Source organism: Caretta caretta, chromosome 13 (assembly GCF_965140235.1).
Source record: "Caretta caretta isolate rCarCar2 chromosome 13, rCarCar1.hap1, whole genome shotgun sequence".
NCBI classification, from domain to species: domain Eukaryota; kingdom Metazoa; phylum Chordata; order Testudines; family Cheloniidae; genus Caretta; species Caretta caretta.
The window spans coordinates 10,369,452-10,384,610 of NC_134218.1; the positions used below are offsets into that span (position 1 = coordinate 10,369,452).

General features: G+C 46.1%; 1 protein-coding gene across 1 annotated transcript in view; it reads right to left on the reverse strand.

The window, feature by feature from the left end:
* Positions 1-950: 950 nt before the first annotated feature.
* Positions 951-15,159, reverse strand: part of CDH26 (cadherin 26) — a 34,448-nt gene continuing 20,239 nt past the window's right edge. The window contains exons 8-17 of the mRNA XM_048820597.2: positions 13,842-14,027; positions 13,387-13,655; positions 12,366-12,508; positions 10,691-10,924; positions 9,803-10,018; positions 7,375-7,505; positions 5,377-5,445; positions 4,698-4,751; positions 3,891-3,977; positions 951-3,152 (exon numbers count right to left, since the gene is read on the reverse strand). Of these exons, the coding sequence (XP_048676554.2) occupies positions 2,961-3,152; positions 3,891-3,977; positions 4,698-4,751; positions 5,377-5,445; positions 7,375-7,505; positions 9,803-10,018; positions 10,691-10,924; positions 12,366-12,508; positions 13,387-13,655; positions 13,842-14,027 (1,581 nt within the window). The 3' untranslated portion in view covers positions 951-2,960. The remainder of the gene's footprint in view (positions 3,153-3,890; positions 3,978-4,697; positions 4,752-5,376; positions 5,446-7,374; positions 7,506-9,802; positions 10,019-10,690; positions 10,925-12,365; positions 12,509-13,386; positions 13,656-13,841; positions 14,028-15,159) is intronic.

Sequence of the window (15,159 nt, forward strand, 5' to 3'; positions counted from 1 at the left end):
CTTCTTTTGCCTTTGTCTGCCAGATTAAAAAGGTTCTTTGGTGTCAGATAATGCCTGACTGTGATCAAGTCATTGCTTATGCTCTCTTTAATAAGGTAACTAGTTTGCGCTCCTTTTGTTTCTCACTATAAAGATGGGTTTTCCAGATAACAGATGATCTCTCTTGCTGCAGAGGTGCAAGCAGTGAGTGTAGGAACATCAACAAGAGGCCTGGGATTTATAGGGGTAACATACTACCATGACATAGTGTTTTATTTTTTAGCACTTAGTGTTGCAGCTGACTGAAGCTCTGAATGAGACACAACACCACTGAGCCATTATCTCTATGACTCATGAGACTAGATAAGAGGATAGAAAAGCTTAAATCAAGAACACAGAAATGGGTGCGTGTAAAAGCCCTATAGCAGAGTAGCCAGCCGTTATGTTCTGTGGCTGTTTCATTTAGTGATATGCCCACGTTTGGTAGAAATTGAGTCTCTGCAAAGCGACACAGAGGTGTGCTAGCATATGGTGTTCACTTCAAGTCCACTCCACTGTCACCTGGTGCTAAAACCGGATGGGAATTTGAGAAACAGATTTGTAAACAGAAGATGCCAACCCCTGGCAAAATGGAAGTGAGATGTTGAGTCCCTATTGTGTGGCCCCTCTGCACCCTCTCCAGCAGGTGTGCAGGACAGTCGGACCTAGAGTAAACAGCATAAAGACACAGGACAATGTGAACAGGAACATAAAAGGTTGAGTCTTGCCCTGAAGTGTAACAAAGGTGGACCTGGGTGGGTATCAAGCAGAAGAGAATTCCACATGGGGGCACTTGTGAGAGGAGGTCAGGGGTCGCGCACGAGCAGGAGCATATGTTTATTTTAGATACATAAAAAGCCCGATTCAGACTGTTAGGCTCTGATAGAGGCCTTTCTACAGGATAGGGGAGCAGGCAGATACTGGACACAGTGTTCGTATATAATACTCTAAATACTTTTATTGGTTACAATATAAATCTCACTCACTCCACATTCACACCCTAAACATACTGCACCAGAGTCTGAAGATTAGAACCAAGTCCCAATGGCCAGTTGAGGTCCGCTCCAATCAATCAAGGCATGGGGAGCAGGCTAGCATAGCTCTTCAAAATTAGGGCTCTGGATCGATGTCTGACTCCAAGTTACAGATGTATATAGATGTATAGTCCATTCCATCATGTCAACAGTCCTTTGTTTCTGTTCACTGGGCCTTTCACCCACAACTCCATCCTGGGCATAATCCAAGGTGTTTCATTTCCCCCAATTTTTGTCCACGGCTCTAACGGATACATTGCTATGACAACACCACCACTGTTATTCCCTTTTCTGCTGATTCTTTATCTTTCCCCTGGACACAACAAATTGTTTCACACAAACAGTCCGTGGCCGCTCACAACCTTAAATCCTTGCTTCTGTTGCCAGCACACAACTCACGTACTCATGTCAAGCGCACTTCACTCACACAAGGCCTCAAATAGCCTATAACGTATTACAACATATTTATATATGTGTATACATACGTGTGTGTGTGTGTGAACATATGAGGTTATCTCCCAACAAGACTCCCCAAAGTATATGTACAAAAGAAAACATCTAAGTCATTAACAAACTCACTAGTGTCAATTAAAATCCACTTCCAGACTCAGAAAGTCACCTGCCCCAAAAGAGTTACATGTTCCCCACCCAGGCAGATCCTTGTTCAGACAGGACAAGACGATGTGCTCGTCTGTCCATAACAAGACTAAGTTCTGCACTCACTGTTGTCAGATTGTAACAAGTCACATACCCGCAGCAAGCAACCACCAGCTATGCTGCACCAAGCAGCACAGATCAGAGCTTTGTTCCTCCTGCTCCCAACATACAGGCTATCCGACAGGAGCTGAAGGAGAATCCCCTACTCCCCTGACTGGCTGCTGATATATCCCCTGTGAGTCTCCAGACCCTGGAGGCAACACATGAATGTACGTTCAAGTGGGTCTCCCACACACTGGCCAGTCCATTACACTCTGACAAACTAGCATTTCACTGAATGGATGTATTTGTACTGCAATCTTTGAGAGACCTTTCTCCCGCACCCTCAGATCATCTTATGCATGTACCAAGATTCCCATTTCACCAGCATGCATCTGCCCCAGCGAAGAGCTCAGCATGTCCCTGGAACAGTGCAGCCAGAAAGTTACTCAGTTAGCATGCTCTGGTTGGGAACCTTGTGGGCACTTCCGTCTATTTGCTCTGCCAAAGCAAACCACCCCAGGTACTGAGCCACTGCTAGGACTTTGCTCCTCTCTAGCCATACAGGGGAAACTTTCAGGGCCCACCTCCAGATTCTGCGTGCTTGCTTATGCAACAGGCCTGGACACACAGAAGTGAACTGATGCCTATTTTGAATGTACAAAGACAGGCTTTGCCCATACAAAATGGGTGCGAGCCAGCATCTGTGGGTGGAAGACGAGCCAGCTGCCTCACAAATTCAGGACTAGCTGGAAACGACCTTTGCTTTCTTATTAATCAAAAACCTAGCATTTACCAGAATTTGTGCTTGCTTTGTGATCTGAACTCCCAGCAGATCTACTGTAAATATCATCAGGATGGTGGCTTTTCGTCCACTTCTACAGCCCTACATGGGCGTCAAACACCATGGATTTTAAAACACCTTCCTATTTCTAGATTATTTCAATCTCTAGCTCTCTGAGGGGTGAGAGCAGATACCTGCAGGACTCAAGAATGATACAGGGCCCAAACAATTGGTGACCTGGTTTCCTCCGACATTCCAATTCGTGGGCTGCCCTAGCCCCTCCACACAGAAGATGAAGACACAATATTCAGCGCTGGCAAAACAATGGCAGGCTGACAATAATGACAGGTCTTTCTGTATCTCATGGGGGCAGGAGGAAAAAGGTCCCCACCATTCCATTGTTCCTATGAGACCGGCTGCGACTGAAATCATTTCCGGCAGATTTCATCCAAAGCAGCAAACTTTGGTCCCAGGGTGTCCAAGAAGTCCTTGGGCAGTTCATCGTCAACAGTGAGCAGGGAACTGAAGGAGCCGCTTATCTCTAGCTTTCCCTCCTCGGCATATATGTGAGGTTGGTACATGACCATGTTCTCCTCCAGGTTGCTGAGGTGATAGAGCCTCTGAGGAAGGGAAAGGGAACACATAAGAAAACAAAATCTCCCTGGAGACTCCGTCTTTCACACCCCTTTGGAAACCAGTGGGATTCATCATAAGTAGCAGGTCAGCAAGAAGTCCCATGGTGATACTATAAGAAATACTCGTCACTCCCACCCAACCAGCCAGCCCCTTTAAGGCACAGTATGCAGACAGGCACATCGGCTATGCCAAAGAGCGCCCTGGGAGCAGCGCTGCAATAGAATAGCACAGGGAAGCTATCATAAGAAATACAAAAAGCATGAAAAATTACTAGTTCCCCCGCCAGTACAGAACGGAAAGAGCAAGGAACCTGGCTTTACCTATGCACCTGCAATGGGAAGCACTGCAGTGCCCAGTGCCTGTCCCGAAAGGAAAAGGTGCACATGTGACAGACAGACAAGTGTCCAGGTAACTTGTAGGTGACCAGAATGGCACAGCAAGAAGTGCTGGAGACACGAACTCTTCAGCAAAGGCTCAGAGAGTGTTGTAAGTGGCCCCTCCTCACACTCCCTCCACTTCTGTACCTTGCTCTTAGCCAGGGGTTTGGATTCTGCTGCGAGTTAATGCCCGTTTTACACACCCTAGCCCCTTTTGCCATTCCCGGCAGGTGTGTCTCTCCTACGAGCGGCTGCAGCCGAAGTGGAAAGTTCCCACGGCAGCCCGTGCTCCACAGCCAGGACCCACGGACAATACCACGGCGTTCCAAACCAGCCATTTCCTACCTGATTCAACATGTCACCCGCTGTTCGTACCATCTCATTGCGGGGTCTTCTGTGGAGTGTTTCCACGTGCCTCGAATACTGGACCCCCTGAAAGAGAGACAAACCCTTGGACCTCGGCAAGGCCATAGCCCCTGCATCAAGATTTTACAAGTGTCATTCTGGTCTGAACAAATTCCTCGGCACTCACTGTATGGTATAGCCATTTCTCCTGTGCATGTGTAACCCACACACCTCCTAGGTGTGGTGTCCTGTCCCATCTAGTGGCAACAAGACCACTTCGACAGAGAGGGGTAAAAATGAGTCTGCTCTACAGCCTTAGCTAACAGGCAGTTGGCTTTTAGCTCATGCAGTAGAGGCTCATGTACTAAACTCCAGAGGTCCCCGGTTCGATCTTGCCTGCTGATGACAGGGGTCTGTCGGCGTTACACGTGTCTTGTCTATTTAGATTGCAAGCTCATCTGGGCAGGCACCATCTGCTACACTGTGTTTGTACAGCACCAAGCACGATGGGGCCCCAGTCTTGGTTGGTCCTTTGGGACGACTATCATAAACATGGTGAATCAAAAGAATTCACTGCATTCCTTTTAGTTAAAGACACCAAAGGCAGGACCTGATCCTGCCAATATTTACTCACACAAGTAGTCCTTACTCACAAAGGCCTAGTGTTTTAAGTGAAGTTTACCAACTCAGGGTTATGCTATCCAAATAAAGGCGTTATGCTTTGCATTTTTTTTAACCTGTCCCCAGACAGACATAGTTTGTGGAGCCCATTAGTGAGCATAACACAGTGAAAGACATTCTACTTACATGGGAACTGTGGTTGCCGCTTACTGGTCTGGACTGGACCATTGTGCTGGCACCCTTTAAAAATTAAAAACAGGGAACTGTTGCATGATTCCAGGAAAGTTATTAGGGGTAAATACAGGGGTCTCAAACACGCGGTTATTTCCTGCAGGCCACCAAGCTTCCCCCGGTCTCCCTCCCTCCAGCGCACTGCGTCCCCGCTCCTCTGCCTGTCTCCAGGCACTTCCCACTGCCAAACAGCTGTTTGGCGGCACTTAGTGCTTTCCAGGAGGGAGGGGGGAGGAGCAGGGAGCTGTGTGCTCAGGGGAGGATGCGGAGAAGAGGCAGGGCAGGGGTGGAGATTTGGGGAAGGGGTTGGAATAGGGGCAGGGAGGGGGTGGAGTTGGGGTGGGGACTTCGGGAAGGGGCTGGAATGGGGATGGGGATGGGGAAGGAGTGGGAAGAGGTGGTGCAGGGGTGGATCCTCGTGGAATGGGGATGGGGCCGGGGGCAGCGGGGGCGGGGGGTGTCAGTGATGCGGCCCTCAGGCCAGTGTACTAGTCCTCATGTGGCCCTCCTGGTGATTCGAGTTTGAGATCCCTGGGTTAATAAAACCCACCACAGTTAACCTCTCATTCCCCCCGCCCACCCAACACCCACACACACACAAAATACTCTATGCTAGTTTGTAGAGTGTACTTACACATAGACCTTGGTCACAGTGTCCTCGACTGGATGTAAGGGAGGGAGATGGTGCCATTACATTTACATCCTACAATGACAAACAACAATCTCACATTGCTAAACTATCCGGCTGGACAGGTAAGAATCTTGTAAGGGGAAATAGTTTTATTCTGAATGGAGACTAATCTTGAGAAACGTCAGCCTCAGACAATGATCAGTGACTAAGCACAGTGCTTCGAATGGCAGTGCAATCTCATTTTAGTTAAAGGTTTATTATTTTCAAATAGGGGCTGTCTTAAGTTATTCTTTTCACTGTGGTTCATTTTCTTAGGCCGCGTGTTAGGCACATCTGTGACGTTGGCAGACCAGGTGCCAGCTCATGCCAAAGCCCCACGTCAATTCACTTGTGTATTAGTATTGATCAAAGTAATTGTTAAATGTATAAGAATGTATTTGGTGTTTAAGCATTATGAAAATGGGATGTTACATGCATTTTTTTAACTTATCTGTAGCCTGTTATAATGTAATAGCAAACATTTACATTGTAAATACCCCTGTAACTAAATAACCCTTCAAAGAAGCCTTGTGGAATGCTAATGAAGGACTTTAACAGAAAAGTGCTAATTTCAAAGCAAGTGGCCATAGTATGTGATGACTGGAGGTCAATGACTCAAAATTCATTCCTTACTCACTGTCAGAGGAAAAGCCCAAATGGGTAGAGACACTGTCAGCTTGTTTTGTGTCAGGAGAAGCTATTAAAGATGGATTCAAGAAAAGATCCTTGATCTCTGGAGTACAGAGAAGTGTACCAGATGCAAAGCAGAGATCGCCACAGACTAATGAGGAGAGGCTGAGGGAACTGGGATTGTTTAGTCTGCAGAAGAGAAGAATGAGGGGGGATTTGATAGCTGCTTTCAACTACCTGAAAGGGAGTTCCAAAGAGGATGGATCTAGACTGTTCTTAGTGGTGGCAGATGACAGAACAAGGAGTAATGGTCTTAAGTTGCAATGGGGGAGGTTTAGGTTGGATATTAGGAAAAACTTTTTCACTAGGAGGGTGGTGAAGCACTGGAATGGGTTACCTAGGGAGGTGGCAGAATCTCCTTCCTTAGAGGTTTTTAAGGTCAGGCTTGACAAAGCCCTAGCTGGGATGATTAGTTGCGGAGTGGTCCTGCTTTGAGCAGGGGGTTGGACTAGATCAGTGGTTCCCAAAGCCGGTCCGCCGCTTGTTCAGGGAAAGCCCCTGGCACGCCGGACCGGTTTGTTTACCTGCCGTGTCTGCAGGTTCGGCCGATCGCGGCTCCCACTGGCTGCGGTTCACCGCTCCAGACCAATGGAGGCTGTGGGAAGCGGTGCAGGCCAAGGGAAGAGCTGGCCGCCCTTCCCGCAGCCCCCATTGGCCTGGAGCGGTGAATCGTGGCCAGTGGGAGCCGCGATCGGCCTAACCTGCGGACGCGGCAGGTAAACAAACCGGTCTGGCCTGCCAGGGGCTTTCCCTGAACAAGCGACGGACCGGCTTTGGGAACCACTAGACTAGATGACTTCCTGAGGTCCCTTCCAACCCTGATATTCTATGATTCTATGAGACAATCTGGGTATCCTGAGAAGACTTTTGGGAAACTGGCGGTGTGGTTAGTTTACTATAGAATTGGCTGCCAGCGTTGTCTTTGGTGTATGATCTGGAGTACCTATTGATATGGGGTAAGTGACTGGTCTCTTGGGACTGGGAGCAACCTGATGTGGTGTATTTTTGATTTGTGACCTTTTAATCACAAAGTCCAGTTTGTCTGGGTGGCAAGATAGACTGGAGACTCTATGGGGACTGTCTATGACTCCATGGTAATACTGATGGTCATTTTCCTGCCACATTCTGCTGAGAAAGGGAGGTGTGTTCTGCTCAACACCAAGTGACAGGTGACATGAGTGATAAGACCAGGTGGTTGATAATCTGGGCAGACAGGTATCGAGTTGGCAGGATGCTCACAATAGGAAGGTGGATACATGCTCAGTTGCTCACCTGAGACAAAAAGTTTTCACTCTCTTCATTGTACTTGATTAAAGTCTGGTTGCCTTCTTCAAAAGGGAGATTGGCTTGGCTTTTCCTGCTTTCAGACCCACGTGAACACTGCAGCAGAAGACAGCCTGCCACTGAAACAGGAAAAGAATGACCAGAATTGCCACTGACACCTCACAGCCTTTCAAAGCAGCCCCACAGGCATGAATATAGAGATCAGATTTCAGATCTTTTTTATTCTGAAACATGAATGAATGAATGGTGACATAGAAAACATCAGACTGGACTAGACCAGGGGTCCAGCTAGCTCAACATCCTGTCACTGACAATGGTCAGCTCCAGATGTTTCAAAGGAAGGTGCAAGAAACCCCACAACAGGCAATTGTGGAGTAACCTGCCGCTATGGGAAATTTCTGTCTAATCAACTCTCCAACAGCACCTACTATGAAGAACTCAAAGAAGACCCCACACCACAGTTTACCCAGGAATTTATGGATATCATCAAATCCTTTCCCCAAACAACTTCAAGAGAAACTCTACAAACCCATCCCCAGAGAACCCACCACTGGGACCTTCTGCATGCTTCCCAAGGTACACAAACAAGGGAACCCAGGCTGACCCATCATATCTGGCAACAGTACTCTCAGTGAAGGAATATTGAGACTCCTAGAAACCATCTTCAAACCAGTCACCACACAAAAAGACTTCCTCCAGGACACAACCAACCCACAAACTCCACAACATTAACAATTTCCCTCAGGACCCCATCTTTGCCACCATGCATGTCACTTCCTTGTACACCAACATCCCCCACAATGACAGCATCGCTGCCACTGGACAACACTCAGATCTCCAACCTGAACCCATCGCCAAACTCATCCATTTCATCCTGACCCATAGCAACTTTACATTCAACAACAAATGTTTTACCCAAACCATGGGAACAGCCGTGGGTACTAGGATGGCTCCCCAATATGCCATCCTCTTCATGGGCCACTTGAAGAAGAGTTTCTGGACAAATGCATCAGAAAACCACTGATAAACCTAAGATATGTCTATAATATTTTCATCCTCTGTATAGATGACTTAAACTTGCTCATAGATTTCCACCACAACTTCAACAGCCAGCATCTGTCCATTATACTTTCTTTGCAACACTCGCGCACTAGCATCAACTTCCTGGACACCAGAGTCAGTTTCAGCAATGGAACCCTACAGACAACTATGTACAAGAAATCCACAGATTACCTCCACAAATCTAGCAACCACCTCAAATACACCAAGAAAACTGTTATCTACAGCCAGGTACTCAGATACTACCGAATATGCTCCAAGGAGAAAGTCCAGGATATACACCTTAACGCACTGAAAACTGCCTTCACCAAACAAGAACACTCCACCAGAGAGGAGGATCACATCCTTGAACCCGCCCAGAAAGAACCTGCTTCAATACAGAAATAAAACACCCTCTGACCGCACAACCCTTCCTGTCACCTACCACCCATACTGGAACCCATAAGAGGCATCAAATAACTACAACCCATACTCAGTAGGACCCCATCCTGAATTAAATCTTTCCTGAAAGCCCTCTTCTGGCCTTCAAACAATCCCCCAGCCTCTCCAAGCTCATCATCAGAAGAAAGATCCCCACAGACTAGGACACACCAACTCACAGCTGCACCAGACCCTGTCAGAACAGATGCAAAACCCACAGACATATCTCCGCTGCTGCAATGATCAACCCCTACCTCCACTGATATCATAATATGTCGTATACCTCATTCAGTGCACTAAAATGCTCAGTAATAACACTTTTCACAAATTTCAGAGTGGTAGCCGTGTTAGTCTGTGTCAGCAAAAAAAAATGAAGGGTACTTGTGGCACCTTAGAGACTAACACATTTATTTGGGCATAAGCTTTCGTGGGCTAAAACCCACTTCATCTGATGAAGTTACAACTTATAACTTATAACGCTACAGTTAATTTAGAGTGCCCCCCCCCATGCATATGAGTCATTGAAATAACCCCTTCCAACGTCCATTACCCTTCATTTGTCAGCACTGGATATCATCTGCCATTGTGCTGCACATCATGGCATTTCTGCCAAATCATTTAGCAGACTATTCTCTTGGTTGCTGGAGATGAAGACTGCAGTGGTCGTTACACGAGCACAGCTATGGTTCCCACTGCAAGGCGAAGGTGGCTCCAGAATGTAATAAGACCACTGAATAGTGGTGACACAAAAGAGCAGTTATTTAGTTCCACCGCTACAGCACTCACACATATTGAGAGAGTCAAATGGCCATTTTACTGCCACTTGTTTCTTTTAAAGGCAGGTGCAATATGCCACATATTAATAGGTTGCAGCTCCCATGAGATCTTATACCCAGGTGATGAGTAAGTGAGGGGTAAATTTTAGGAGGTATCTTGCCTAGAAATAACAGGAGAGCTGCCAAAATCACAGCAATGGCGCCAAGACTCACTGACACGGAGTTCGGTTCTTCACATACACGTCCATCTGGGCAATGGCAGAGCCTCACAGACAGATTCTGCTTCATCGAGAATCCCTGCCTGTCCAGAATTAGGAGAGGCACCAAATACTTGCCACGTGGGAGGCTTCTCAACATTAAAAGTTCAACTGAGTCACCTAAAAGAAGAAAGGCAAGAACTCCTGAGCCTTACATAAAAAAGCAATAAACAGCCTGAAAGCACAGTGTTGATGGAGGAGTGGCTTTTTTCCATTTTGAGCCCTTCTGAATTATACAAACTGAGTGGGGAAATTGATTGGAAGCACAAAGGGACAGAATGTCAGTGAGGTTAGGTTCACTATTTGGTGTTTAATTTGCACACACCACTACCCAGACAGCAAGCACAAAGTGGATAACTGCATGTGCCAGTTCTTTAGTGCCTGCCTGTACCTGATAACGCTATCCAATAAAATAGGAGATCACTTTCCAATATGTGTAATGCTTTCAGTTCCACAGTGACAGTGTCAATGATCCCAGCAGAAAACTGTTTCTTGCCATATGTGAGATTTTAGAGGCCTCAAAGCAGAAAGTTGAATGGTACAAAATCCTATTGAGCCTATAATCATGGACAATTGTATTAAAAGACAGATTCTGACCTCAGTTTACTCCAGTGACTCCACTGAAGTGAGAGCGGACTTACTCTGAATCTATTCCGAGGTAGGAATGCAGAACTGAAAACACTGAAGTGAGACTAAATAACAGATGGTAAATATGACTATGCCTGTGTTAAACGGTGACAGGCTGACGAAGTGAGCAGGGGTTTCACAGGGTGTGTTGGAGGAAGAACTTACCAAAACTCTTTCCTAATCTCCAGTTTTGCTTTATATTTTTTGAGTCATCAGCGAGTTTAAATGTAAAAGGACCAGAAAACGGATGGGAGTCGTCATCCTCCGCCTTTACGATGAGAGGAGTCAGTCTCGCTTTGTCACAAACTTCCAAGGAACGTGTAACTAATGTTGGCATGCGGTCATTGGTGTCAGACAGATAGAGCAGAATGGTACCAGTGCCCGTCTTCGGCGGGACGCCTAGGTGGAGAAAACAGAGCTTGGCCAAGATATTGGCAAGAGTCTGACACGATTCCCCCGCCCAATTCGTTTCCTATTAGTCCCTGTATAAGTAAATACATTAGCAAGATGTAAGGACATTAGGATTTTCTGTACTGATCCTCCACTCAGATTCATGGTCAGTCATTTCATAGTGTGTTTTTGACCTGAGAATATGCTTTATTAGTAATAATCAATTCGCCAGGAATAATCAATTAACCCTTGATACTTCTGTCAAGTAGATACATATCATCTTCCTCTCTTCTTCTTAGGGGAGATACCAAGGAGTTAGATGCATTTCCAAAGGCACACAGCAAGGTCACAGTCAGGACTAGAACATATCCTCTCTCTCATTCCCCCAATCTCCTGCCCCAGTTATGAGATTACAGAAGGAAGTACAAAAGGAAGGTGGAGGGTGCAGTACTTAGGACACCTGCTCTGCCATAGATTTCTTGTGTGAGCTTGGACAAGTCAGTCCATCTCTGTGCCTGCATTCCCATCAGTACATGAGGGATTGTAGCACTGCCCTACCCTGTAATCCATTACCTGTACTGCAGCTGATTAGTGTCTGGGTGAAATCAGAGGTGTCGATTGAGACCTGCAATGCCCTACCTCTCCCCCTGTAAGATCCCAACACAGTTGCAATCATCTGAGGTGCCTGAGCTGACAGCAACCTTGTCTGCTAAGCGAGGCTAGAAGCGGGCCGTTCTCACTGAGGGGGGCCTCCACTTGTCACATTCCCTTGGTCCTCTAGAGCTCAGATCTGGTGAACTTTAGGGCACAATACAAGTCTGACCTGTTTTCCCAGGTGCTCACTTGAGGCACTGATTAGGAGACAGAGTGGAGCTCATTTTAGAGCAGGAAGGGTTTAAGCGGGAGGGTGTTGGGAAATTTCTTTTCTTTGAATGTTTATTTGCCATATTGTGATGGTAGTTGTGCCTTTATCCTTCACACATGTGCGTGGAGAATTTGACAGGAGACACTGAAAATCTGATCCTCCGAACAAATATGCAAATGAGCAGCATTCTGGATACAAAACAAGCAGGGAGTCCTGAAAAGACAGATTTAGGGCTAGTCTACACTGGCAACACTAAAGCCCTGCCCCGGCAGCGTTTTAACATGCCTGGTGTGGTCGCGGTGCAGTGCTGGGAGAGAGCTCTCCCAGCGCTCTAAAAAAACCACCTCGACGAGGGGCGTAGCTCCCAGCGCTGGGGCACTGTTTACACTGGCGCTGTTAATTGCCAGTGTAGACAAGCCCTTTCAGACACATATCAACAACTGAAGACCTTATCACTGTGCAATTGACTTGAGTATCCCCACTCTTCCTCTACGGGGACTATTTTTCCCTCTCTACAGTGATGCTAACACTCACAGCACATACTCAGAAACTGTCTCATTTGCTACCATCTGAGCAGAAACTCACCATCATCTATGGCATGAACAATGATGAGGTAAACACTGTTGTTCACATAGGAGGATTCCCGATCAAGTTCTTTCACAGCAGTAACAATGCCAGAGTTCTCATCAACAGTCACCCACCCTGACGGATCATGAACTAGTTTGTATCTGAACAAAACAAGACAAAAAACCCAAGGCCACACAATTATTTAAATGTCTTAGGCACTCAAATACAAGCTCCATTACATCTCCTGGTATCTTTTTAAGCCTCAGGTATTTCCACTCTGGGACTTTACTTTTTTGTTTGTTTGTTTGTTTAATGTTTCTTGTTGATGAAAAGTGATGAGGTGGGGTGGCTTCACTAGGGACTCAATTTTTTTTATCAGCCAAAACATTTGCAGTGTAGCTGGTGGCAATGCAAGATTCCCCACACCAGTGCTAATATGCCTCACCTAAGAGCCTGGAGGGACCACTGTTAAGGGTGAGACGATAGTTTAGTCTCCATTCCAGTTCAATTGTGAGGAAGTCAATGGGAGTTTTGACCAAGCAAGCACTGTATGATTTAAATCATTATTTTTACTTTTCCAAAAGCAGAACTAGATATTTCCTAAGGACTTGTTTACACTACCATGCGCGATCGATCTAAGATACGCAACTTCAGCTACTTGAATAGTGTAGCTGAAGTCGACGTACGGAGATCTACTTACCGCAGTGTCTTCACTCACTCTCCTGTCGACTCCGCTTGCACTCCTCATTCTGGTGGAGTACCCGAGTCGACAGGAGAGCACTCAGTGATCAATTTATCGCATCTATACTAGATGCGATAAATCTACCCCCGCTGGATCGATCACTGCCCGCCGATCCAGTGGGTCGTGTAGACAAGCCCTAAATCTGGAGGGTTGGCTGTATCCAGTCAGTCTAGTGATCCAATATACAGTTTAGAACAGCTGCACTAAGTAGAGATTTCTTTGTTAAAGTTAAAAAGCTCTTTCCTTTATGTTCCTTAACAATTTCCCCAGCTCAGAATTTATAGTGTCTCCACTCACTTTATCTTATTTGGCACCACATCTGGATCTACAGCAGAATATACTCCAAGCCTTGTCCCAGGCTTCACGCCTTCTTCTTTTTGAAAAGCAAGCGTGGGAGGGTGAAATTCAGGAGCATCATTTGTGTCTAGGACTTTCACAGCCACAGATGCACTAATGGGGAATACAGGAGGGCTCCTCGGTTTTCCTTTATGACACGAAGATAAAGGTTCTTCGTTTTCAACAGAAATGACAAGTCTCTTCTCTGAGTCACCTTCATAGTCCACAGGCTGCAAACCCCAAAGAGAAGCTTCCATTAGAAATTATGGCTTTTCCTGTGGAAAGATCATCTCTCGAAAAGTGAGAGCAGTAACTGATCCCAAATTACAAGCAGCTCCAACTACTAACATTGCAATCAATCTGTACATGCTCCAAAATGCCATATGATAACAAATCCATGACTTCAGTAACATTACCTTAATGAGACTTAAAATGCCCTCATTTGTTTCAGGATCAGTCTCAATGATGAACTGTTCCTTTTCATTGCCTTTCACTATTTTGTACTTTGCTCTCCAAGCAGGTGTGTTTGGAGAATCTTGATCTTCCACCTGGAGCCTTAACACTCCTGTCCCTACTTTGCCTTCTGCAATTTGCAGCTGATACTGAAAAAAAAGAGGATTGTCTCAGCAATGTCTAACCAGGAATCATCACATTGAACTAGTCCATCAATCCAGGTTCCCATCACACTTCCAAGCCCTGAAGATCCACTTCACAGAGGCCTTGTTCCTCTGCCCTAGCTTTAGGGTCCTACTCCTTGGCAGTGCAGCTCTAGTGTAGACACAAAACTAGGGCCTCTCCTACAGCTTCCTCCAGGACCCCATTCCCCAGGATGGCAGCGGCTCTGTGGATATGGCCTGAGGTTGAGTAATCTCTGAAGATCTGGGTGGGGACATAATTCTGCACAGTGTAAATATCTCCATGATAATAGTTACTTCCATCAGATTCTGTATCTTCTGCTGGTAATTTTAATTTTTTGTTTAGGGCTCAATGATGCCTCCCTTACTCACACAAAATAGCATTTTACTCTGCAAGCTGACTCACTTATATCAATTAAACTACTCATGAAACAAGGTCCTACTCAATGTGACTAAGGGTGGTAGAATCTACACTTGTATCCTGGAGCTTATCTAAAGCACCATCCATTGCCAGAGACCATTGCAGCTTCTCCACCCCATGTACCCCACAGTGCCTCTCATACCATTTGAAACCACACATAAATACAAACCCTGTTACCCATTTGGAGTGAACAAATCACAATGGCTACAAAGGACCATAGAACTTAACCAGCATGTTTTACCCCCACAAAGCCCAAACCTCACGCAGAAACCTGCTGGAACAGGTGCATTTTTGCTCTATGACCTGAAGCTTTCAAACTCTAGCAAACAATCCTGGGAGAGTGAATTACATAGGCAGAGGTCTGCCATGGCTAAATCTTAGTCAGATGTTTCTTTTGTGCACTTTGTGGCCAGTGCAGCAACGTAAGACCCTTTTCTCCTGGTCTGCACCTTAACTTCTTAATACCCACACATACCCTGTCAAGCCTCCCACTTTCATTCACTAGAACAGGCAAGTTACAAAACCAGTTTTAACCTTTTCTTATTAACTGGACTAGAACCCTAAAATCCTCAGCTGACTCATAAATTTTTCAGATTTCTTTCCCCAAAACCAAACAACAAAGGAGGAGACAGCAGAGGGGAAATGGAAACAGCGTGCTGGTTGCAGATTGGGTGGTAG